Source organism: Phaethon aethereus (genome assembly GCF_964289735.1).
Source record: "Phaethon aethereus genome assembly, chromosome: 2".
Classification (NCBI taxonomy): Eukaryota; Metazoa; Chordata; class Aves; order Phaethontiformes; family Phaethontidae; genus Phaethon; species Phaethon aethereus.
In genome coordinates, this window is record NC_138582.1 from 26,924,943 (window position 1) to 26,952,736 (window position 27,794).

The 27,794-nt window shown below is 40.0% G+C and overlaps 1 protein-coding gene across 1 annotated transcript; it reads right to left on the reverse strand.

Annotated features, from left to right (window-relative positions):
- Positions 1 to 1,113: 1,113 nt before the first annotated feature.
- Positions 1,114 to 27,731, reverse strand: INTS8 (integrator complex subunit 8; the record flags this gene model as incomplete). The annotated part of the gene is made up of 27 exons (XM_081996881.1): positions 1,114 to 1,257; positions 1,500 to 1,543; positions 1,647 to 1,711; positions 1,792 to 1,865; positions 2,539 to 2,589; positions 3,970 to 4,073; positions 5,948 to 6,066; positions 6,809 to 6,870; positions 6,954 to 7,010; positions 7,682 to 7,715; positions 9,429 to 9,613; positions 10,357 to 10,478; positions 11,027 to 11,228; positions 11,864 to 11,974; positions 12,589 to 12,722; positions 14,275 to 14,450; positions 14,589 to 14,659; positions 15,821 to 15,962; positions 17,420 to 17,520; positions 18,029 to 18,184; positions 18,919 to 19,026; positions 19,497 to 19,679; positions 20,675 to 20,726; positions 21,849 to 21,920; positions 22,347 to 22,487; positions 25,941 to 26,115; positions 27,602 to 27,731. 27 exons carry the CDS (start codon positions 27,729 to 27,731, stop codon positions 1,141 to 1,143), a joined length of 2,988 nt encoding a protein of 995 aa, XP_081853007.1. The 3' UTR covers positions 1,114 to 1,140.
- Positions 27,732 to 27,794: the final 63 nt, after the last annotated feature.

Here is a 27,794-nt window from a genome sequence, read left to right on the forward strand (position 1 = left end):
GGTTTAGACCAAGCACCCCTCCATGCTATCAATCACAGGAGCCTGGACTACTCTGGTCCATTTCTCAGACACAACTTCATTCAACTCACTCTGACGATTCCTAACTTATGAATTTCAAGAACTTTTTAAACATGACTGAGTGGCAAAGTTTGTCCATTCAACTTGCGTCAAACTTACTTACTTGCTTTAACTTGGGCTAGCCATAGAGGACAACCTAATGACAGCTTGTATGTATCTCTTCTTACCTTTTTTCTTTTCTTGGTAAGGTCAGAGCTTAATGCCTCAGTCAGTCACCCATGAGCTCAGGTGCAGTATTACAGAGCCCAGTGGGTAAGCAGTTTACTTTTCTGAAACCACTCTGCCCTTGCATTACTGTGTGTCTCATTCTAGCTCCACATCAGGCTGATGAATTGAAGGTGACACTTTTGGGCTGCCATAAGCCTTCAGTTCACTGAGCTCAGGTAAGAGTACAGGCAAAGAAGGTGCTGCTGAACTAACCTGAACTGGAAGAAGTTCCCTTGAAGGAAGGAGTCTATTTTATACAACCTTCAGCAAGAACAAACAGAGAGAACTGGAGAGGGTAGGGGAAAAAAGTGAGCCGCTGGTACTCTACAACCACTCATCATATCATGGGAACAGTACTTTAAACTAACTGTGGAGCTGTATTTTCTCAGTGTTCATAGACAGCATTAACTACTGTGTTTTCCTTGGAATATTCACTACCTCTGCCTATGAGGTGCTTCGCTTCTGTGATGAAGGGACAGTACTAGGAAAGATGGGTATCCATCCTCCTCTCTCTTTCAAGGTGCTCCTACCTGTGCCCTGCACCCAGGGACAAGTTTTACATGACACTGAGCAGTCTGTGATGTTGCACTAGAGCATCATTAAACTCATACTCTTGGCCAACTTGAATTCATGTTGTCTTCGAACAAGCCATTGTGGAACTAGCTGGAGTTGCTTCTAGCCTTCTGTACAGTTTGTAAAAATAAGGGGTTTATTATAAGATTTCATCTATTTCTAAAAAGAAAGATACTAGGCTGTAAATGTTGTATAAAAATTTAAATGAATTTAAAAAATAAAGTCTTGAAAGATTTTTTTTTTCCACTTCTACACATTTTATAATAGTCTTCCAGCATTAACCTAGAAGTAAAGTTTTGCCATTGCTTGAAGAAACTTCTTTTTTCTTCTCTGTGCAGCAAGCTGCAGGACTTCCTCAGGATTACTAGCATTCAGCTCTGTCTGGCCAATGGCTTTTATCTGAAAACAAAGGAGGGGATGTCACTACACCCCTCACTCCCATAAAGCTGCTTTATTAGAAGGCATTTTCAGCACTGGCTCAATGGGTGTTTTTTCTGTAACATGTTCTGCCACCCCACCACCATCCGGCCTCCATAGCAAGAATTAATACACAATGAAATTATGGAAGTGGGCATTTGTTTCAAGGAGGGAACAACATGCTAAGGGAATCGCCTACCGCAAAGCACCCTGCGTTAACTTACCGCTATCTGCCGCTTGTCTGTCTCACCTCTTTTGTGGTGGAGATCTGAGGGTGAGTCAAGAAAAGATACTAGGGTAGGAAACAGACTTTTTCCAGCTATGAACATCCAGTATGAGCTTTCTGTAGGCATATTCTAGTGAAAGGATACATGTCAAATACTCCAAGATGGTGACATCCCAGATGTATTCATAATAAGAATCCATGGCATCATGACTGTAAGAGAACACGGGCTAGGACATCTAACATTCACAGATTGTGTGTGCATGTTTATTAAACTTCAGTGTACCATTTACCTGTTCTGTTCCTGCAGTGCCTTAAATGCAGTTTTATAGTCTACTTCTCTGAGGAACTGACACAAAATAGCTACCTGGAAGGAAAGACAGGCAATTTTCACAGCCTTAATTCCCCAAAAACTGAAATCTTCCACAACATGCCTCAGTAATCCCACCCCAGTTCCAGACCTAACCACATGCTTGTTTCCACAGTAAGCAAGTTCTGAGCACCTGAACTGCAAGAGCATACACAACTCTGAAATACCAACAACAGTAACAGCTAGAAGGAAGAAAAAGGGTTTTTACTCAAATCTGAAGGGACTGACCTGCCTTCCAGGTTAGGCTCTGATTGTAAGAAGCCTTGTTACTTCTGAATGAACAATCCCACCGAACAATCACAGCCACACAGCTATGACAAACAAGGCCAGGTTCCCAATGCCACCCCACAGATACCATACCCTCTCTCAACTCCACCAAAAAAAACCCCAAACCAAAATCATCTATATCCCAAAACAGAAGTGGGACGCCCCCCCAACACACTATTTCTACCTTTTGCAACACTTCCAAATACAGGTTTATTTACTCATTAATTTGGGTCCTTTTAAGCACCCTAGAAGCAACAGTAACAACAACAAAATCTCTTTAATTGCAGATTGCATTTGCAAGCAAAGTTGGATCCCATTTTACTTTTTAGAAAGCTCGCCCCCCTTTTAACATTGAAATATTTATAAACAAACATTTTACTTGATGCCATGTTTCACCTCTTACCTGGGTGTGACAGTTGAGTAAAGAACAACACTTGATCATTCTTTTTATCACCTACAGAATGGTTAAAAAACAAAACACAAGTTTTGAAATGCCTAGTATTGCAACACAAACAGCAGGTGATTTATAACACAAGGGACCAGCTAAATATCTACATTCTTCTAACCCCTGCCCAACAATGTCATCAATTCCAAGACTTCCCAAGCATATGATGTGCACTACAGAACACAGCACTGTGCTTCTGACAGGAGAGAGGGCTGCAGTCCGTTAAAAAGCTTCACTTTTATTTCCTACCACCCACAGAAAAGGCCTGACCTGGGTGGGAACAGCACTGCAAGTGGGCTCATGGACAAACACCCTCATGCCATGGCAGACGGGCCCTGGCGAGCAGCAGGGCTGCTGTGGAACAGCACAGTACAGTGGTCCCAGACCAGGAGTCCCGGCACAAGGCACAATTTAGATTGGGGTGTGAACAGAACATGCTGTGGCTGGGATTGATGATTCCCCCCAAAACACAGAATTATGAAGGGATTCTCACTCACAGCCCACTTGCAAGTGACAAGCCACTTGTTACATCAACTTGCAAAGTACACAAGGTACATACTATGTACAGTGCCATACCTCTGGCACACTCTGACAGCAGTAAAGTTACAATCCTACCCAACTCCAGACAACCTTTCCCAGCATTGCAACACAGCTCTGCTCACTGTCAGAGCCTGGGAAAAAAATACCAGCATGTGTGTGAAAAGGAGCTAATGTTGTCTGGATCTCACTGCTAACGTGATCCATATTCCTGGCCCTCCCCTGTGTTAGCTAGAGCAAACGGTATTTCCGAAGCATTTAGACAATACGCTTATGTTCATCCACATGGTAGGTGGAAGCAAGCAGGCTCCATCCATGTGACACCAGCACCAGCAGTGCAGTGGGAGCTGGATGTTTCCAGCAGCTGGAGGCTCGGGTCAGCGCTCCAGCAGAGCCAGTGAGGCAGAGCCAGAGCTGCTGTGCTGTCCTGAGCTGGTCCACCTGCCCAGCACTGCACAACAGGCTGCAGCCCTGCAGGGATGGGCTGGGGGAATCACCACACCATGGGGTGAGCACGCACTCCCAGCTTTTTCATTTGCTCGCTACCACACCAGAGTCCAGTACCGGTGCTTTCCCAGCTGGTAGCTCTGCACACTCAGTCTCTATGAACTAACAGGAAAGCCTTCTGTGCTTCAGCAAAGGAGAACCTTCAGATTTTCTACAGCCTTCAAGCAACAAGCAAAGAAAAATGGATCTATGAGGATTCATATCCCTAAATGCATCAAGATACACAAATCTTACAGGCTACAGGAATGTGCGTGTGTGTTTAGCAGTTTTGTCTCTACAGAGAATTTGGATGCTGACTGAATCCAAAGAGATATTTTTGTACATCTAAATGCCGTTTTACCTCACCTGGTCTGTGTACACATCTGGTGGTACCATCTTATTAAAGAAGTCTGAGCATACAGCTCCTGCCTGTAGATAATAGTGAAGGGCTGCTGAATACTGATTTGTTGCTGCAGTGAAAAAAGCAAAATAGGGTCTTAAAAAGTAAACATAGCAGTTATTTCTAAGACTCAGATCAAATACTTATTGAATTGTTCAGATACATATACTTCGTAGCAGAATTCTACTGGGAAAGTGACTTGCTTATCATTGCTTAAAAAGCACAGCCATGCAGGAGGTGGTATAACAGCGATAGAAGACTACACAATCAGGAAAACTAGCAACACAGGCAAAGTTCCACCTTTCGAGAATTGCTTTTTACTTTTCAGGTATTTGATCCTGAATCCACCAATCTTAGCGTGGAAAAGAAGTTTGCCTTCACTGAACTTAGCACACGGGCAGTAGTGAAGGACTTAACCCGCACCAGCTAGAGGGGGCCAGCCGATGCCACTACACACACCTCAGGGTTCAGCACCAGTTTTACTCCCAGTCAGTCCTTACTGAGCTGACATGCAGACAGCCTTCAGGGGCTCTGCAGTGACAACAGTCTGCTTGGCCACGCTGCTTCTGAAACACAGACATGACACACGCCAGGAGTGCTCCAGCTGTTGCTCTTTCAGCTACCAGCTTCTGAGGGTCCTTCACAAACACGCTCCTTCTGGGATGTTGTGCTGCTTTGCACAAGCAGTGAATACCGACAGTTTATAACCTTGAATCACTCTCCCATATCCACGGTGACAGCCCTAAACACTGGATTAAAACCCCTCCCCTCATCCCAAAGGTTATAAAGCATCTTCTAGACAAATTTATCTCCTTTGGAAGGCTAGGATTTCTCCACTACATCTTACTGCACACCACATACCACCTTCCAGTTAAAAAAAAGTATATAAAAAAAAAAACATAACTGGAAACGTGCACCTTGCCTCCTGCAATAGCCCAAAGCACTACCAAGTAGATGGCAGAGGCACAGCACAATAACCTGTTTTATTGCCAGAAAAGAAGAGTCTGGCTTAAATGTTAAATTTCACTAGAGTGGTCTCAACAGATAATTTAAGTGGAAGAAATGCCCAACTACCTGTGAGGATGGCTATGGCCATATCCTTCCCTAGCACATACAGCAGGTAGTACCATACTTGTCTGGCTATCTTCTGAAAGTTCATTCTTCAGCACCTCCCTCTCTGCACTGTCTTTACTCACACACTAAAGTAAGGCCCAGGAACTGACTCTAGATTGGGGAATGATTTAACAAAGCGTACTATCACATCGGCTGGGCAAGATTTCCCCAGGCAACCGCTGCCCTGGTACAGTCAGGTGCACGTCATGGTGCCCAGGATCCAAAATTCTTGATGTCCCAATTCTTCTGGCTGCTCTGGCCTCAGCTGAGGTTCAAGGGCAAGTAGTGGGGAAGTGGCAGGTGAGGACAGAAAGGGAAGAGCTTCCCATCGCAACCAATACCAGATCTGGAGTTCATGCTCCATCATTTAGAAGTCCTAGATATTTCCCTATATAAAATACAGATCCTCTCTACTCTGCTTGCCTTCTGCTCCAGTGAAGATGGTCTCCACATTTAAAAGTAAGCACTATTCTCACAACTTCCCATTCACTTAATAAAAAACTTGAATGTTAGGAATTTACATTAATCGTACCACTTAAGGGCCAACTACCACCCACTAAAAAAGTGCAGTTAATGATGACTCTTACAGTGAGGTTTCCCCTACCCTCAAAGCAAGTCTTCGTGACCCATCGAAAGCTCAGCCTCTCTGTGGGCTTAGACAAACCTCCCAGACAAATTCACCTACACGATTGCATTGAAAGATTTTAAGCCCATATATCACTTAACCTTCTTTACTTAAGAGGAAATACAAAGAGGGTTATATCAGGCAAATCTCAGAGAAGCAAGGTATCCCTACACACATGCTAAAAAACAGACATTGGTTTCGCTTACCAAAATAAATATCTGCCTGAATAATTAACCAGAAGTGGTTGTTTGCGTTGATAGTCAATGCATAGCTGACTAGCTCTTTTACTGTAACAGCCACAGCTTCGAAGTCCACTGACTGCAGACTAAAGGGAAAACAAAACGAAGAAAAATAATTCCTAAACAATTGTTTTGTTTTTTTAAACAGTAATCTGATTTCACATCTAGTTTAAGTCCAAAGCACCCTGCATTAAGCATCAAGCAAAAATAACTCCAGGAAAGATTTAGTGTTGACTAAGACTACCGTTGAATCATTTCAATACAGTAAATCTGACAGAACAAATACACCCTTCACAGACTTGGACAAAAAGTCAGGACTTCATCTATGGCTGCCACCATAAAAGGGTTCTGTGCAAGAATACATGGTCTCAGTTTCAAGAAGTATGAAGGCAACACCTGAAACCACTACAAATTTATCACAGCATCTGCATAAATGGCCAGAGGCAGCAATCTCTGGAAACTTGTGGAACTAGCTTGCAAATCAATACATACCATATGTCACTTAGTGTTTTGGCAGTTATTCAAACACACCTTAAACAATCTTAGTTATTTTGTATTAAAATATTATTTAGTTCACATGGTTACATATAGCTCAGTGAAGCACACAGCTAAGAAACCCCTCAGCTTCTTGTAACTGCATCTCCATCAGGACAATCAAGTTATGAGCAAAAACTACCATGCAATCTGCCCACAAACAGAATGGGGGTCAGCGATGCCCTTACCTGGCAGAAATCACACTAACACACAATAACGAATACACAGTAACTGGAACCAAACCAATTACTTAAACACGAATTTTGAAAATTGTACTTTTAATTATCTTCTTACTTGGGGATGGATGAGGGCCAGATGGAAATGTGCTCTGCTGCAATATCATTCACAATATCTTCCTAAGAGTAGAAAGATGGTAAGAGAAATTATAAAGAGAAACATTTCAAGAAAACCATGTAAGACGTTTATGGTATATACTAACCCGAACATTATGAAGCTTGACAAACAGCGACAATATTGTTGTTAAAACCAATGGTTCCTGTAAAGGGAAAAAAAGAAGTATTCCCATGAACCAACAAAACCCTACCTTCTTCCCTAAGCTTTCAAGCTATGTAAGAAGTTCTGACATTATTATAATTTCCTCTCAAAATAGGGCAATATTGTGTTAAGAATCCTGCAACACAGGAATACTGCAAGAAAGTTTCTGCAGGAAGTCATTAGTTACTCCAGATTTTTCTTAATAATTCCTTGGATATAAACTTTACTTAGATTTTACACATCTTTATGTTATAGTTTCTGTGGCTGCTGCCTAGCCTGAAACTTAAGCTAGGTATACTACACCTTTCTAAGTATTTACAAATCTACAAGCTATAAAACAATTTCCCTTTCTCTTGCTTCTGCTGCTTAGTTACAATGCAAGTAGCAGCTTCCTTCTCACTCCAAAAGGAATGCTTTGCTCCACCATAGCTGGAATAAAATATACTCCTCATGTTAACAGACCTCCACTGTCAGAATTCAGGATCATTTCTTTTGGTAAGCTATTCCACATTGCTGTATGGCAGGTATAGCAAATTCAGGAGTTCTTCAGCCATGTAAAACACCTGTATAGCTATCAGATTTTCTGAATTCAACAGTGGAAAAGTCCAGAAAAATATTATACCAAAAGAAAGTTCTGGTTGCAAACACATGCTTAAGACCACTATAACTTACCCGAAGCTTTTTGATGAAGGACAGCAATTCACTCCTAAATTAGGGACACAAATACCCATGTAAGTAACTGTCCACAGCAAAGAATATATGCAAACTTAATACACTGCCAAGAAGAGTCAGTAAAGCAAATTCTTCACCCACCAAAATACTCGTTCACCTCTAAGTTTACAAATGCAGGGTATATAAGTGAATATACTCAAGCAGGTCATTCACTTTTAATACAGCCACTGCCAAGTTTTACTTTTACATTTAAAACAGGTTAAATAAGAGGTAACACTTATTCTGTCGCGCTATCAAGGGCAGGAAAACCACTTTGGAGTAAGTCAACCGTTTGCTCTAAAAGGGAAAGCAATTGAACTGTATTGTAATTGTCCAAGCTAGAATTGCAACAATGACCTAGAGGCTTACAGAAGAGGTTACACAGTAATCATTTATAATGCACATTGATTTATTTCCTTGTCATGCCACATCAGAAATTGTCACCATAGGACAATCCAGACAAGCACAGACTGTGTGGAAAAGGTTGCAGTGCTTCTTTTCCATAACAGCGGGTCACTGCCCTTTACTGTTTGAATCGGAGGGGTTGGAAAACATTCAGTATCCTAGAGTAGCACATCTGTACTGCTTCCTTCTCCTTGCCAGAGTATACGACCGAAACCTACAGCAAGCACACACCCTCTTCCACCCATCCCACAGCAACATAAGCTTGGATATTAGGAAAAATATCTTTACTGAAAGAGTGGTCAGGCATTGGAACAGGCTGCCCAGAGAAGTGGTGGAGTCACCATCCCTGGAAGTGTTCAAAAAACATGTAGACATGCCATTTCAGGATATGGTTTAGTGGGTATGGTGGTGTTGGGTTGACTGTTGGACTTGATGATCTTAGAGGTCCTTTCCAACCTTAATGATTTTACGATTTTATAAGCAAAAGCAGACAGCCTTTAGGCACACATTAACTTGATTAGCTGAAGAAAGGCAAACAGTCAAGTAGTTTGACTGAGGAACCTTTTCCAGTTTTTAATATGGAAAGCTGTTCAATATCATCATACATTCCAAAATGTACTATAATAGGCAGCTTATAATCAGGCTTGGACTTAAGAACAGGCTGAAAGCACTTACTGAGTGGACAATTCAGAGAGTCCTGAATCAATCAATCGGTCAATTAAGGCTAAGGCTGGCAGAGGTTAGGTAACTGACAGTGAAAATTACTCCAGTCAACAGTATTTTCTTCCTTTTCCTCTCTCCAGGGGCTCAGCTGAACTAGAATTTCATTTCAAGATTGAATAACCTCTAGCTTTACATTCAGCAACCTTAAGCTAAGTGTAGACACCTATGCTGTGAGCTAGCTGTTAATACAGTTATAAAAGTAGTTAAGTGATACAGTCAGTGGAGGCTGCAGAGCAATTGTATTCGATATAAAGCAGATACCTCTAATCAGTCAGCTAAACTGCCATCTCGATGCCATTGACTTTACTAGATCTACCCTGATTACAATGGAGGCACAGGCATGTATTCTTTGGTGTCTGTATGTTGGCCTGAATTCCATATACTCTGTTTCTCTCTCTGAAAAGGAAAACTGACACATCACCGCTAACACCCAACACCGCCAGTGAGCGGATTGTTCACTCGGCAGAGATCTTTAGCTGCTGCCACCACTCTGATAGTGGAATCCAGACAGTTCTTGAAGGAAACATGAGGTCAAATACACAGTTCAAGCAATCTTCAAAAATCATTTAAGAGAACACACCTGTACATAATGCCCAGTGTAGACTCCCTGTGTTTTATCAAACTCACTCTGCCATCATTCCCCCGTTTGTGCTGGTTGGATACACTGCAGATTTGTACAACGACTTCCCAAAGGTCTTTAGCTGTCCGTCTACTTTCTTTGGGACCTGGAAGTTCTTTGCACGTAGCAGCCAGCAACTGTCCCAGCTATGCAATGCAAGAGAAAAAAAATACAGTAACTACAGCTTCTCTAAATATTGACTACAGGAAAGGAATTATTGGTATTAAAAATGGCTAAGCAAGTGGTTTTAAGTTACAAAAAGCAAAGCAATGTGACTAAACTTTGCAGCAGAGGACACTGATGAGGAACCTGGAAGACAGGAATTAAACAATAGAGGATTTTTCCTTTTATTAGTTTCCTTAGGGTACATTTCATTACTAAAGGCTCCAGAAAACAAGCTTTACACTCTACTTAAATATATTGCATAAAACCTGAAAACTGTAAAATACAGTTTTACAAAGACTATGTCCCTAAAACTCCCTTAACTTTCATATAATAATTAATCTGAACAGAAACTGGCACCCTCTGCTATACAGAAACAGCTGAACCTCAAAATGGAAATTAGAAAATACCACAGGTAAGCAGAGCAGGCCAAAAATGAATACGTCCTGTAATATGATCTGCATCCAGCTTCATTGCCTGTCTTTCCTAGTTGGCAGCCAACAAGGGCCAAGATCTGTTTTTGCAGCACAGCCTCCATGTCTCTGCCAATCGTCAAACACGCTTGTTGCTTAGCCCCGCTGCCTTCTACACGAGACTTAATTCATTATAGCCACAAAACCCACCACTCTTGAGACAGAAGGGTATATGCTTTTAAAAGTACAAAAGACTTCAACAGGAGAAGTGTCACTTACAGCCTGAGAGGGCTTTGAGAATGAGCGCTCATTACCTTCACATAAGGATTAGTTTGAACCAGAGGTAGTGGAACTTGCATGGTCAAATACTCGTTCTCACGCCAGTTTAACAGGAAGGCAACACATTCTTCAGCTATAACTTGTCGAAGAGGAATATCTGGAAGAAAAGTGGTTCTTTCCTTAACTTTTTTTTTTTTTAAAAAACACTGCTTTATATGAAACCAAGCTAAACCCATTTCCTCTAATTAGCCATTTCTTTTCCACATCTTCTATCACAGAAAGACACGATGCTTAGCCCTACAAGAGACTTTACCTCTGAAAATGAGGAGCAACAACAGCTTCCTCCAACCACAACAGTACTACATTACTCCCACAGTGTGAAGCCACGTAGACTGCTTTAACAACTAGCAAAAACTTTTCAGGTAAAAATACAGACATGTTTATCCTGTCCAAGTCCTTCAAGCAGCACTAAACAGAGACTGTCAGTGTTTAGCAATGCATAGGCATCATGATGTTGCCGTTTTCATTTCCACCTTCTAAGAACTAACCAAACTTCTACGGACTCACGAAAACCAGTGTCAAACTTCACTACTGTTTTTCCAATTATACACCTAAATGGTAGATCTACAATACAAATCTGTTTTTTTCCCTTTCTTTCAGGCTTTGTGCTTTACTGAGTCCCAAGGAAGACAGAAATGTACTTACCAGGTACTCTCATTTCCAAATATCCTCGGACTCTGCTTATAAGATCAGAAGGAGGACGCTCTCCAGAAACACCAGCTCCAGCTTCATGAGTGTAAATGTCCAAAAGTAGCATTTCGTTCAGCATGACTTGACGGAGTTTTGGAGAAAACTCTGTCACAAGCTCCAAGCAAGCAGCAAAAAGCTGTTTTGCATGGACAAAATCCTGCAATAAAGAGGATATGCATTAATGGTTCCTAATGGATTCATAAGGGAAAAGGCTAAGAGTTAAAGTGCTGTTCAGCTCTATCCTGGCTGAACCAGCCTCAGCATCCATTATCGTTAGCATTGCTCAAGCATCTTACAATGGCCATTTACATTTTTGAGACCTTTGGACTTGCTAGTGAGCTTAACAATTCCAACAGTTCCAGATTTTTCAAACGAAACAAGAAGTCTGAGCAGAAACATACCAGAAGTAACAACTGACATATTAGGTACAGTTCCGTTTTACCTCGTAGTTTAGCAAACTACAGTATTGTCCATTACAAGGCAAATAAAACAGCATTCTAATAAATTCCTTATGTGAAACAGCCAAAAAGAACAGCACTTATCAGTAAGTCAAATCACTGCTGGTTTAGATGCAATGTGATTTAGTACATCATAATCAAAATTTTGTATGAATGAAGTTAACTCCAGGCCCAGCTCACTGGAAAGCCATTATCCTTGCTGTACTGATGGAACTTTGAGACAGAAATATTTAACCATTATATGACACACAGAGCCTGTTACTACATCGCCCTCACCTCACAGTTTTTCAATTGCCCAAATTAACTCACCGGTAACTTCACATGGCTTGCTCACCTTAATTGCACAGCAGTGTAAACCCTTCGCCATAAGGATGTAGACCAAATCCCTAGTCAGATTGTCTTTGATTCCTAAAATAACATTGCCGTAAACATTTGGTACTTCCCACTGGGAGAGAAATACATAGGACATTTGCACAGAAACAGGTTTTAGAATTCACACCACTGCTTAAAACACTAAAAACAAAACTCAAGTATTGAAAATGATTGACATCTAAATGCCAACTCTTTCATTTTTACTTCTAATCGGAAGTAATGTGTTGCTCTCATAAAAGTACCATGAAAATGGCTAGCTAGCCTACTTCATTCCTACTCTGAATATGCAATAACTGGGAGGAAAAACACAAATAAAACAAGAAATCCTTACTTAAAAAAATTCTCTTCCCCTCTCCTGCTCCCAGCTTTTAATTACGGGAATTTAAACTAAAATAATATTGCTAACTAGTCAGAACACTGAGAGCAAAAACTACAGAAATTTGTTTCCTCACAAGGATAGCTTGCAACACAGCCAGTAATTCCTTAAAACAATGGTTATACATTTTGTTGTAATACTTTTCATAGACAATGTAAGTTTAGATACGTATCATCATTCTTACTAGACCACCACTATGCAGAGGCGGGCAGAGGGGAAATCACATTGAGGACCTATGACAAAAACGTTTACTGTTCGTTCGCAACCAGTCCTTGAATTACACTCTCTCGTGACCACATGAAATAAATTACCTTATTTGAAACTGTCCAGAATTGGCGTTCTGAAGTCATACCATGCAACTCAATTAAGATCTGGCGAATCCTCCAAGGATCTACTGACAATATGAGCTGATGTTCAAGCTGGCCAATATTGACACTTGCTGAAGCTAGAAGAAAAGCAATTAGGTCCCCAGAGCATTTCTTCTTAATGTACATGCTTACATTTCTTTAGTATATAACATTTTCAACACAACACAGTAAGAACAGCAGATACATTGATACTTTTGTAGGCCCCATACATCCTTTCATGCCCTACCACAAACACCTTGTGCTGGCTTTCCACCTCCCCTGACCTAAAGAGCTACTTGTGGTGCCTCTTCTTCTTTCACCAGCAGCTCTGAGTATTCCCTTGTCCTTGCTACAGTGAAGCAATAGGTTCAAGATTGGAAAAGCTGGACATGAGCCAGTAATGTGCACTCACAGCCCAGAAGGCCAACCATGTCCTGGGTTGCACCCAAAGCAGCATGGCCAGCAGGTCGAGGGAGGGGATTTTGCCCCTCTGCTGCACTCTGGTGAGACCCCACCTGGAGTCCTGTGTCCAGCTCTGGAGCCCTCAGCACAGGAAAGACATGGACCTGCTGAAGCAGGTCCAGAGGAGGGCCACCAAAATGATCAGAGGGATGGAACACCTCTCCTGTGAGGACAGGCTGAGAAAGTTGGGGTTGTTGAGCCTGGAGAAGAGAAGGCTCTGGGGAGATCTTATTGCAGCCTTCCAGTATTAAAGCAGGCCTGTAAGAAAGATGAGGACAGACTTTTTACCAGGGCCTATTGTGATAGGACAAGGGGTAACGGCTTTAAGCCGAAAGAGGGCAGATTTTGACTAGCTAGAAGGAAGAAACTTTTTTACAATGACTGTAGTGGAACACTGGCACAGGTTGCCCAAAGAGGTGGTAACTGCCCCATCCCTGCAAACATTCCAGGTCAGGTTGGACAGGGCTCTGAGCAACCTGATCTAGTTGAAGATGTCCCTGCTCACTGCAGGGGGGTTGGACTAGATGACCTTTAAAGGTCCCTTCCAACCCAAACTATTCTATGATTCCAAGACTGGCACCAAAAAAGTACTGTTCATATACTCTCTTAGTGAAAATATGCATTTTCACAACTGGTTTAAGTCAATGCAAGACTGTATCAAAACTGAAAAGGTAAGTTCTTTCCAGCTCCAGTCACCATGTGCCACCTCTTACGTTAGCTTCGACTTGTGTAGCTGCACAGCCAGCCAACTATATCTGGGAAATGAACTAGCCAAAAAGATCTGGGTTTCACTCTGGTAGGTTTAAAGCTCCATCCAGATGGCACTCCTGTGTCCAGCTCATCACAGAGTCAGACAAGCATTAGTGCTGGTCTAAGCCCAGAGGCAGGGTGCCCTTTCTGGGAACAGCCACCACAGCTAGATTTGGATCAAACCAACTGCCACACCTCTCTTTCATTCGGTCAGCTAAGACACATTCACTTGAGCATATCTATTACACTCAGTTGAGACACAAACAAACAGCCACCTTCTTGAACAAGCAGGACATTCACCAACTACAAATGGGAAGTGTTCTCTCTGAAAACATTCTCTCCAAACTTTTTCCAAGAACAGACCTGCACACCGTAACCTCAAGCACGGAAACAGGTAACTGCCTGCATATAAGTTAATGAAAATGCTGTGAAAATTACCTGGGATATCATAAAAAGAAGTCACAGGTTTTGTGCACAGGTTGATTCGAGGAGATCTCTTCCGCATTTGATCAATGAGCAGCTTCCGTTCATCATCTTTCAGCAGTTTTATAAACAGCTCATGAGATGAAATCATGAAGACAAGCTGAAGATCTTCCAAACCCAAACACAGGTTTCTAAACAAATGAAAAAGTTAATACGTTAGCAGGAAGAAGCTGCTTATTTTTCCAGTTACAAGTTCTCAAAACATTCATTGTGCTGTATTACATTGCTTACAAAGTGTAAATTCATGTTATCTTAATATGGGTACATACTTGAGAAATGCTGCCATTTTTCTCTTCAAGACTTCAGAAGCATTTTCCAAGTTTATTGATCTTGAACAAACCTGGGAAAGAAAGCAGTAAAATAATTAAGCAGCCCCTTAGAACTTAGAAAATACTTAGTAACAGTGTTACTGCCCAATTTTCTGATTCCCAATAAGTATCAGGCAGTAACCCTCTCTCTCAGGGGAGGAAACAAAAGTTATCTGACAAGCACTGTAGCCATCACAGAAGGATCAGAGTTTCTTTCAACCTGTACACAAGATAGGCTGTTTCAGACCACTGTGCTCTTCCGCCAGACACCATTCACATTCCTTTTTCCTGTTCCTCTGATACTCCGGTGTGCTGACACTGAGTGCCACAGTATTAGTCAGCCTCACAAGATCATTAAATATGTAACAAAGCCATGTTACATGAGTTTAAAAATGAACCATTTCTGAGTGTAAAACCATAACGTTCACTAGGACTAACAGTCAAAAAAAAAAGCAGTAGTTGGAAGATAACTAGACAGCTGGATTTAATTGCAAGCTTGCAAGAAACTTGGTTTTTTTGAGAAATATGTTTAAGTCCTAATATGAGCAGTTCATGGAACAGCTTTTGCTTCCTCTGAGTACAGTGTACTGTCAGTCAATTTTTGCCATGTGCTTGAAGAGCCAAGCAAAAGTCAAGACTCAAATTACGCAAAGAAGATATGAAAATAACAGCTAAGCAACATGAGGAATAAGTTGCATTTGAGCAATAATAATTTCCTGAACTGTTGTCCTCAACAAACCTTTTTAAGTCTCACACATACAGTAACTCGGGATCATTTCATGACATGCTAACTTTTACAACAAAGCTGGCAAGGGAAAGTGGTCCTCTTCAACAGATACTTTATTTTCTAGTATCTCTGTCTTGGAGAATTTGTTTCTTTGTTCCTTGAAAACAAATGTTCAACAATTTCTCTATATGATTTAATGATGTCAGGAATTGCAGCAACTTTAAATCCAAGCTGAAGCAACATTGGTTCCTCCCCAACAGATGGAAGCAGAGCTATAAACATAGATGCAAGACTGATTACACAGAGTAACTGTACTAACTGCAAAGAAGTTTGAGAAGTTACCTTACAAAGTATTGTTTTTTGCTTCAGAACTTTGAGCATTACTTGCAACAATAATAGGGTTATATGGGGAAAGAGATATCTCACTAAACACCATTTCCCCTTCTAATTTCCGATAATTTCTTACCTCAAGGAGGAAGTCTATTTTCTCTTTGCTGGGTTTCAGGAACAGTTGACAAAACTGAATATCAATTGTTCGACCCTGCAATACATCGCAGACTGTGTTGCACACACAGACTTTGAAACAAACTTCATCCAGAGCATCGTTCCTGCATGAACACAAAACCAAAGATCACAGAACTTCTCTGACAAACACAGAGTTGTATCACAGCACAGCACCAGGTGCCAGATCCCAAGACAAGTTTGGAGGACATGCCTAGGTCCAAGGCTGCACTCTGAAAAACTTTATTCAGGATCTACTTAAGTTTACCCAGGACCTCATTTTTTTTAAAAGATAATTCCCTCCCTGCCCCCAGCTCTTTTTCACATGCAGGCTTCATTCTCGCTTCAGCCTGAGCACCACTGGAACTCCAACTAGAGCAGTGTGACTGACACAAAGGTGCATCAGTTTTTGGCAAGCGCGCCCTAAGCATGGATGACAGCCCAATCAGGAATATTTATGCATCTCAGAATACACAATCATTGGGCAAAAGTAAAAACAAATTACCAGAACCTATGGCTTCCTTCTCTTAATCCTTCTCTGTGTGCCTTAACTAGATTGCAAAGTCATGCTCCTCCATCCTTCCCTGTCCAGTACTCATCACTGAAGGCACTCCGTATCAGCCGTATCAGAGATGAAAACACCCCTGCACAGTACTAAGCTACAGCCTCTAAGATCCTCTTTTAAGAGATGTTTATTTGACTCCTCTCTGGCTGAAGTGAACTCAGTAACTATTAAGCTGTTACACAAGAGGCCGTCACCAAGAGGCTGTCACCACTGACACTTCTTTTTCCTCACATGCATGTTTGGAAAACTGAGCCTCTCTTACTTCAACTGAAATACTTGTAAGCATCTTCCCTTTAGAGAAGAATTATCATTATGATTATATGGAGATGCTTTCCATATAGCCCTGATTCAAATGCCTACAAAGTTTGAATACTAGATGCAGCCATATACTCAAAGTTTCTCAGTTGGGAGCCATCCACAAACTGGCCTTGTAACGTGCCAAAGTCTCCCTGCTTATTATAAATTTCTTCTTGTTACAAATGTCCCATACTAATCCTTCAGGCCTGGGCTAGTTCATCAGTGCACAAGGCTCCTAATCACAGACAACTACCTGCTCATGTTCCCAGTGAAGTACACATTTCCTACAATATTACTGCTTAGTACGGTTAGCCTGACCAGTTTTGGCTTTAAGTTTTCAAAGACCTCTAAAGAGGCATTAACTTAGTTGTATTTTTTTTTTTAAATATATATACATACACACACACACAAGATCAGTTATGACTTTTACCACTTTATGATTTACCACTTCACTGATTTATTCACGTAAATGTTAAGACTCATTAATTTTTTCCCCAAATATGGCCACAGTGAGATACATCACAACATAGCTCTTTAGCTGGAAGATGTAGTTCAGCCTTTACTTCTGTTAGCAATAGTCTAAAGTTTTTTGGATGGAAGTAATTTGTTGCTAGAAGATTTTGTATACTTTCCACAAAAAACATAAAAATAATGAAAATTGCTTTTCATCATCACTGAACAGATCATTATTTAATATCTCACCCTTGTTGAGCTTTTTGGAAGAGTTCTCTCAGCACTGATTGCCTGAACTGAACAGGTAAACTGAGGGTTAGATTATCTTCAAGGAATATCTTTACTAAGTCCTATAACACAAACACAGTTGGAATAGTCAATGGATAATGTAAAAGATACAGCTAAGGTAATTTTTTTTATCTGGTAAAAATGATCAAACTAGCAGAAGCAGCTTACACCTGTATGTAATACAAAAATTTATTAAACAGACAGAAAAGGACTGAACAACAACAAAGTTCTCTAGCATCAGAGAAACACAGCAAAAAAACCCCCAAACTTGCACATCTCACAGCAAAAAAACCAAAGAATTAGATTCTACCTGAAACCCAAAGAATTAGATTCTACCTGAAAACTCCGTACATCAGCTAGTGGGAATTATTTACATTGTACGGAATCCAAGATATTTTAATCTTATATATCAGATTATATTACATTCCTATATACATGTGTTCTAAAACAGCATGTTAATGGTCAACTGAAACACTTAAATTTATTAAAATTCCTATCAGTTCAGGTGGAATCATCCACATGGAATGATAAAAAACCTCAAATATATATGGGTTTACTTAAGCACCCTACCTGATAGCTGCCAGATTTCATACAGCTATGGATTTGACTATAAGGAGTTGCCTGTTGAGATGCATCATCAGAAGACGAGGTAAGAACTCCACAAGCTTGACAGTACCCAGCTAACCGTTCTTCATCGATGGTAAAATGAAGTGATGATGAACCATTCTGATAAATAAGAGTTACTCAAATCTTAGTGGCCAAAACATTATGAAACGTAAGCTTAATTCAGAAACACAGAGACTCACTATTTTCCCAAGAAACAGCAAAACAAAAGAATGTGTGTGCACACACTTCTTTTTCAATACTTTTATATGTGCTCTTTAGAGCTTAGACCATGCTTTGTCTATTTAAATAAATTAAAAAAAAAAAATCAGTTTTACAGTTGTGGGAACATAAATATGAAGCAAAATAAAAAAGGAAGCATACCTTTGTTGTAAATTAAAATGTTGTATTTTTTACAAGGTCAGAACATAGACCATCTAACTTCCAAGGGGACGTTAAATAAGAAAAGAATAGGAAGTGCTATATGGTTACCTTCCTCAAAAACACAACACTGCAATCCAAATACCACAAGGGACTCAGAACGTACTGTTCAGTCAAGTTAGTATCAGCACTGGAGATGTTATTCTTGTGTTTCATTCATCAATACAACTTGTGTAAGAGCCCATTCATTAGAAAATGTGGAATAAAGCAGCAATATATTGGAGATGATTAATGTAATTTCAAACAAGGCACAGTGTGAAAAAAAAAAAATTGTTGTCAAAACCCCATGAAGTTTCTTTAAAAACCTTGTGTACCATTAACAATTATTAAATTGCTAAAGGAGGAAACAATAATTTAGACAAGTTTGGGTTTTTTTTAGAAGAGTTGAACACACATGCCAATAAAACACTCATTACCTTTGCAATCAATTCCTTTGTTTTGAAAAACTTTTCTTTAGCATTTTCATGAACAGCTGCATTTGTAGATCCTTGTTGAAAATAGATTGCACCCAAATCATAGCAAACCTGCAAATAGTATTGACATAAAATGCATTATCTTGGAAATTTATGAAATGTTTAAAGTCAAGATTAAGTACTTCAGCTCAAACCTTACACGTACACGTATGTACCAACATACACTGCATAACTTTCCCCACATATTGCAATTGTTTCCTCTTTATCTGTGATCTCAGTAAGAGTAATTCTGCACAGGCATTACAAAATTACAGAACAATTTCCACATAATCATTAAGAACAAAGCACTAAACTGCCCCTGCCATGTAATAGGGTGGGGGTAAGCAACAATATTTACAGTATTGAAAAATGTTCTAATAGTGTAAAAATGAAGTCAATAGTATCTCTTCGCATTAAAAAAGAACACAGAAAATATAAATAGAAAAATACTGCAATTTATCTCAAAAATATTTCTTAACACTTTACACTTTGTCTGAAGAAATAGATACCAACTGAAAGCTTTAGTATAGAATGTAGGCTACCTGGCACTGTAGCTCCTCTGCACTGATTTTCAGCCCAGCTGTGGAACTCTCTGTCTCTCCATTCACCATACCAGGCTCCATCGCTAATAAATCCAGAGTTCTTATAGTGTGGACATACAAATCTTTGTTTAATTTAAGTGCTCCTTCTAGGACAAGGATGGAATCAGCAGCCTGCTCTTTCAACTGTAATAGTTCAAATGCATTGAAAAAATTATTCTCTTGGTTTTGAGTTTAGCTTTGGGTTTAAATTAACGGTAGAAATGTAACAGTACGGTAAAAAGATAGTAAAAAAAATTGTCCTTATACACCTGTCTTATTGCTGTCTAGAATCTGCTCCTGTATTTCTTGTACAATAAAGAACTTTGTGGCTTATACTTCAGTTTCAGATACTCAGAGACAGGATCAAACCCTTACTTCCACTTCAAACAAAACATTTTTCTACACCTTGTTGTCCATTTTTGGAGCACTAAGTCATGCAACAGTCAGACTGTAAATTTTGTTACTATTTCACAGCTGAAACAAAACCGGCTTCTATGTGAACAGCGAGATTTTTTTCAAAAATTCCGATGAATTGGTAAAACAGTTAAACATCATTCATGCTCATCTATTTGAAAAAATATGAAAAAGTAAAAAATTGTAGAAAATGTGTAATACAAATTCTTTAACTGATTCCAAGTTGTATAAGAATAGGAAAATGAGCTTAGGCTACTTATGGAAGTAGAGGGTTTGTTCTTCCTCTTTCTTGCTTCCCTCATAGGCAAACGCTTTGGGCACAACTAGCATTCTGTTGGAAGCTACATACAGAAGACATTCAGCTACCGAATTCTTTTAAAAAAAGTTTTAAATGTTGAATTTTGCTGCCATATGATTTTGCAGCTCAAGCATGGTATGGTTTTAATTACTAATGACACACTGATTTTGTAGAGGCTTGCTCAATTCATATGGCTCCAAGGATGGGCTGATGAAAGAGTACTTCAATCACACAAAACAAATTCCATACTACATGCAGAGCAGACACAGCACTGCCCAAAACACACAGAGTGGATCTGTAGCAAATACTCAAAGTGGCAAATATGAATGTACTGAATCCAACCAAACTGTGATACAGTTGTTTATTTCCTGTTCATTCATATTTACATGTAAATTCAAGCAAAAATAAGAAGGGAAAAAAGTCTCACCACTTTCAAAATATTTTCAGTTAGTTCCTTTTCTTGCTGCATCTGGTTCATCCTGGAAAATAAAGAAAAGAGGTCAAGATCTCAATTATAAAGCAAACCTGCATCTTATTTTACTTCATGTTCTAGACCACAACAATTAATTCATGGTAAGCTTTGCTTAATTACATTTTCAACATCATTATGCAGGACTACTGACTGTACTTATCTATCTACATCTGAAATAAAGGATGAGAATGTGGTTCAGTAAAATGGAACTTAGAAAGTTTTCGTTGCTTTTTTCTTTAAAAATCAGACTGTTAATATTAGCAAAACTATCATGAAGAAACCAGCTTCCACAGCCTCAAGTCTCTTGACGCTTCAGTATTTAAATCTTCTTGAGCATGTGTCATGGGCAGAAGTGTATTCATGTGTTTAAGTAAATATTAAAATTATTTTAAAATTATTTCCCCATACAGAACTTATTGATTCATGATCTGTCTCTGATACTTATAGGACAATACAAGATTTATAGTAAAATGAGGACAGGAGTAGTAGTTTTAATCAACGTATTTAATAGACTCTATCAAACAAGAATGGCCTAATACTAGAGTATAAAATTAACATAAAACCCACGAAAAGTACCACTGAGATACTCTGAACTTGATCAGAGAAATTTATAACATAAAAGTCAATTCCAAGAACAGGTTGTAACTGAAGCCACACAAGTTCTATAGTGCAAAATGAATACTGACATTAAATTACAATTTATTGCCTCGTGAAGCAAATTAAAATACTTCATTATTTCTCAGGTTATCATACATAATGCAGCAAATTGCTATAATAAAACAACTGTATTAAGCAAGTTACTGTAAGTTAAAAGGATGTAAGAAATGTATGCTGCTTAAACTAGGGAATAAGTATTCTGCCTAGGCAAATTGCCATGATTTTTCATGCCTCTACAAAGTCATAGAGATAATAACATATTAAAAGAGTGGACCAACAGACAAGTACATATATGTATCAAACATGTCTGACATGAAAATAAGAATGTATTTGAAAGAAATGCAAGTTTTCCATGCTACAACTAGCCATTTTAAGCAACTGTATCTTAATAACATGATTTAATCAACTTAGAAGTTATATTTCTTATTACAAAATACACATGAATTTCAAATGAATTATGCCTGTAACTTACACATTTAACTGAGGTGGACCAGGTTTCACTTGCTTTACAGGAAAGCTACTTTGAACGATGGTCCTTATGGCCCTGCAGAGGGAAGAAAATTAAGCAAAGAATGGTATTAGCCTCAGAAACATAGTAAGCAGATTACATGGCTCTTAAAAATATCAGTTCATCATTTCAGATACATTATACCATTAGAATACATCCTCTACTTAAGAGCATATCTAGTATTTAAGAAATGCTCTTATGTCCACAAAAAGCTAAAAGACAGAAAGATTTTTATCTTTATATGGTGACAGTTCAAACCACTACCTTAACTGTTTTTTTTAGGGAACAAAACCAGCTGCAGAATAGCTTTTCAGACTCAGCTCTTCACTATAGCCTATCTACAGATCACAAAATCATTACTACTTTGAGATTCTTTCTCCTTCTATGTACAAATATATAGGTAGAAGAAAAGATTGTTTTGTTCTACCATGATTTTAAGATTATTGCCTTAAAGTAGTTTACCATCTGTTGTAGAGTAGTATTGCCATTGCAGTGGTTGGGGGCAAGCTGGACAGGTCTACATCCACATGTTTAGTTCCTGGAGGAACTTTGCTGATACACAAAAGTTCATTCAGTAGCATGTTCAATACAGGAACAGACAAGCTATTTAAAAAAAAAAAAGAATCAGATACTTCATATAGTAATCCTACTTCTGGAATGTTTAAATAATATATACTACTATTCAGTGCTATATTATTACTTAACATCGCACGGAAGTAAGGGTAGTATGCTTATTCAGCATAATTAAATGCTCTGTATCTGACGGCTTTCTAGACATGGTATTATTACCAGTATTAGCAGTGTAAGTTAAGCCAAAGCGGAAGGTTGCCCTGATAGCTGAACTATTACTATGCACTACTCCACACAGACACAGCCCCAGACTAACCCAGTTACCTATAACAGCAGGTCCCAACTAAATAGAAACTCTTTTCAAAGCATTCCCAGATCATACTTCCAGAAGGTAAACACTGACTTTTCCATTGCAAATGGAATTTCACTCATGTAAAGGGAACTTTTCTCTGTGCTGTTATGGCTTATCTCCCTTTCTGCAGCATCCACTAGCAAACAGTGAAGTTAAGACCAGGAACTAGAATAGAACACCGTAGAGCACCTAAGCTGTACTATGTAAATACACATTAGCTGGGACAGAACCTCCCTTGATAAAATGAGAAGGCATGCAGGCTAGACTGCATGACTCCAAGCTTTTGAGGTATAATTTAATACAACTAAAACACTGTTACTAACAGACATTATCTGAAATTAGATGTGATAATCTACTGCCAAAGTACCTATGACCAGATGAAAAATTTGCATTCTATGCAAGCAGCACTGAAAACAACCAGTGAAACTACGTTTTTAGCAGGTAAAGCCAGAATTCCTGTTTAACACATTTTAGGTCTTGTGTCATGTCAGATTCCAGGTCTGTTATCAAGCTATTATTTTAAAATAACAAACACTGTTTTTACTATGTGAGGTCCAGGAATCTTGTTTTCTTTGGCAAGAGTAGAACATTATTCAACTGTTTGTAACAGCAGTTTTAGAAAACAGCTGGGATCAAGCTGTTATTTTATTCCCTTTTAACTACCATGACTGAACCTTTGGATAGAATCAGTTAAAAAAAATAAAAGCATGTTTCTTAATTAAGAACAGTCTTAGGCTTCACGAGCTAACAGAACAAGAACTCTAACTACTATATAAAGATGCTAAATTAGTAGTTGAAATTACTTCAGGTTGGTTCTCAAAAACCCACCACAGATGGACAAAACAATCCTGTCAGAACCCAGAATCAGCCCAAGAGCATCATACAGTAAGGCTGATTTTTGAATCAGGATTATACCTTCATTTTAAGACTAAAGGTACTAATAGACAGAAAATACACCATGAATAAATGTCAGTATAAATTCCTCCTGCAAAAAAGGAACCAGTCTTTAAAAAAAGAAAAAAAGCCTTCTTGTACACATTCACATAAATCTGCTTTCAAAGCTAAAGTATATATAAAAAACCCCTATTGTATACCAGATACTTTTGTCCATACGATATTTTCACAACTAACCACAAAAAAGGTTTCTGTTCATTCTCTGCAGTTGTGCAGCATCTTGCAAAGGTACTTTGGCAAGCAGTAATCCCACCTCACAACACTTCACTAAGGCAGATAAATATAACATAGGTTAACAGGTGACAAAAATACTACTGGGGGGGAAAGAGTAAGAGAAATCCATAGGTAAAACACAAAGACATCTCACTGCAAGCCCTTTTACTGCTCATTATAAAATAACCCCACCAAAAATATTATTATACAAGTGAGAAATATAAATAAAAGTATATAGGAAGAAAAAAGCCCTACCAGTAATTTGAAGAAACATAGTTTTTTCAAAATACTTCTGAAATTAAAAAAAAAAATCTACACACCATAAGAAACATAACTTTCAGATCAGCTCAAAAGAAGTAAGACAACATAGCATGATTTTTTTTTAAAGAAACTTTTACACATTCAAGAGTCAGTGTAAGTTTTGTCTAATGAAGAACTTTCTTCTTCCACGGTGTCTGCAAGCCAAATGTTTTGCTTAGTATCTTTATCAATGATCTGGATAAGGGGATCGAGTGCTTCCTCAGTAAGCTTGCAGAGGACACCAAATTGGGTGGAAGTGTTAATCTGCTTGAGGGTAGGAAGGCTCTACAGAGGGATCTGGACAGGCAGGATTGATGGGCCGAGGCCATCTGTGTGAGATTCAACAAGGCTGAGCGCCAGGTCTTGCGCTTGGGTCACAAAGTGGAAAAAGACCTGGGGATGTTGCTCGACAGCCAGCTGAACATGAGCCAGCAGTGTGCCCAGGTGGCCAAGGCCAATGGCATCCTGGCTTGTATCAGAAAGAGTGTGGCCAGCAGGACTAGGGAAGCGATCGTGCCCCTGTACTTGACCACTGGTGAGGCTGCAACTTGAATCCTGTGTTCAGTTTCAGGCCCCTCACTACAAGAAAGACACTGAGGTGCTGGAGCGTGTCCAGAGAAGGGCAACAAAGCTGGTGAGGGGTCTGGAGCACAAGTCTTCTGAGGAGCAGCTGAGGGAACTGGGGTTGTTTAGTCTGGAAAAAAGGCGGCTGAGGGGGGACCTCCTCGCTCTCTACAACTACTTGAAAGGGGGTTGTAGTGAGGTGGGTGTTGGTCTCTTCTCCCAAGCAGCAAGTGATAGGACGAGAGGAAATGGCCTCAAGGTTTACACTGGACATTAGGAAAAATTTCTTCACCAAAAGGGTTGTCAAGCATTGGAACAGGCTGCCCAGGAAATGGCTGACTCACCATCTCTGGAGGTATTTAAAAGCCATGTAGATGTGGTGCTTAGGGACATGGTTTAGTGGTGGACATGGCAGTGTTAGAGTCCAACTGTTAATCTATGATCTTAACGGTCTTTTCCAACCAAAATATTCTATGATTCTACACAAGTTACAACTAGGGCATGTATCGCCCCACTAAGATTTTACACTGCTAAAGTCTAGTTCCCTAATGTGCTTAGTGCTGCCAGAGTAAAGTTCCCAACTGTTGTACTTCATCAGACCATTCAGCAGCTGAAATTATTTGGGTTAAAAAAATTCAAAGGAAAAATGCAAAGGTGGAGTTTGTCTGTTTCAACCACAGTCAGTTCAGTGGCTTAGTTCACAGATAAATGGAGTGCTTTACATCAACAAAACTGGAGCAAGACCTCCAACTTCAAGCATGTCAGAATGGGGAAACTTAAGCTAGTTTTGTCACTGAAGAAAAGGCAATCTAAAATTAATCTTCATGAGGTTTACATGTGCACATCTTAATGCCTAAGACCCACTATTCTTTCTCTCTAAATTTTAAGCAGTATTGTTTTGCTCACAGACACTGCCTTTATCAAAACCCTTTTCTAACTCACAGATTAAATCGAACTTGATTTCAGTCATTACACCCAAAACTCTTCTTAATGTAAGAAAGATGCTGTCAGAAAAGGGAGCAAGACAGGTTTTCATTTGTTAAAACAAGTATCTCAAGACACTTCAGTTTAGTAATTTCAGCATGAAGATGAACAGACTATACCTTTTCTCTAATACATCCAAATCCCACTTCAAATGAGCAGCAACCTTAAGAGCAAGAAGTTTTAAAATGCGATTTCTTTTGTTATCAGGTGGTGGTTGGACTTGATTCTGTTCATTCACTGATGGTTTCGAAGCTTGTTCCAAGAACTGGACAATCAGCTGTACAGGTGGAGGATCTGCAAAAAACACAGCCGCTCTTCAAATTCTTTGTAAGCCCAGAAATTAATTTCTTGTTGCAGCTATCAAGAGGGATCTTATATCATTGTCATTTATCCAGCTGACATTGTCACCTGGCATTCTAATCGCAAAAGGTATCTTCCTTATGCTGACTCTAATTAGACTATTAACGTATCTTTGTTTAACCTTCAAGTTTACTTGACCATGGTAACCACACTCTCACACTTTTATTTATTTTCACTATTTTGGATTAATTATGTTTCAGTACTTGCATCTACAGAAAATAAATGCTGCCTATTGAAATCACAAGTTATCTGCTGTTAAAATATATACTTATTTGTAATTCTCTATATTTTAAATTATATTTACAAGCAACTGCTTGTCGTTCTGAACACATTTAGAAGATACTTTCAGACTGATTTAAAAAAAAAAAGTGTCCCCAAGTCTCTCCAGTATCTTTGAGCTGCTTTGGAAAACAAAGACAAATGATAACTATTACACTCTCACTCAACTTTGTGAAACGTAAGACTAGTATAAGTCAGTCATTATTTTAAATTGTAAAATAGCAGGATAAGATCTAAGCACAAAGATATAGCCTGAGCATGCCTAAATCTACTTTTTGTAGAGGCAATACTGTCCCAGGTTTTCCTGTTTCCTCCACCTGCTTGCAGAATTCAGAATTACTGAAAAAGGTGATTCCCACTTACTATCATCGAAAGTTCAGCTACTTTTAAATATGGTCACTTTCTTACAATACGGGAGACTAGATTTCTATTCATTCCATGTCTAAGAAGACAAAGCAATTTCAGCACTGAACCTTTAAGAAGACTCTAGTTCCTGCTGCTAGCAAGACTTCAAAGGGAGAAAACCACCTGCAAATATTTAGAAACAGCTCTTCACATTGTAAAAATAAACAGCTCGTAACATTTCCGCAAACAAAGTCCACGTATGCGAAAGGAAAAGTGATCTACCACACGGGAAAGACGGCGAAATGAAGTTATTAGATAGAAAATTTAACGTAAAACGAGAAAAATACATTCTTTGCCTTATTGCTAATGCTGCACAGCCGTGGCTGCCCGCCCACCAGGCCTGACGCCCCTGTCTCGCCCCCTTCACCCTGACTTCCCCACCACCGGAGCCGCCAGTACCACCGCGTACAACCCCGGCAGCAGGCCCCTCCGCACCCAAGCCTGCCCCCCCGTTACCAGCGCCGGGGCGAAGCCAGAGGCGAGGGAGGGACCAAGGGAGAGACCAAGGAGGGCGAGCGAGAGGGAGGGAAGGAGGCGGCGCCGGTGCGCGGCCGGCAGCAGGCCCCAGGAAGGCGGAGGCAGCGGCCGAGCTGCAGGCCGCAGCGGCGAGGGAAGCGGCCCGCAGGCAAACGAGCGAGAGCTCCTTCCCCGGGGCCCGTGGGGAGCCGGGCAGCGGCGCCAGGCCGCGCCCAGAGCCGAGGAGAGGCGGGCGCCAGCAGGGCCACGCCGCACGCACCGGGAGAGGGCTTCTGCAGGTGCTGCTCCAGCAGCGCCTCTTCCAGCAGGAACTCGAACCAGGAGGTCTGTGGCGGCGTGCAAGGCCGGCTGGAGGTGGCGGCTTCCCGATCCGCCGCTTCCGCGCTCATCGCTGTCGCCTGCCCCGAAGGCTCCCCGGTAGCTCGCCCACGGCCGCGCAAATCACACCCCCC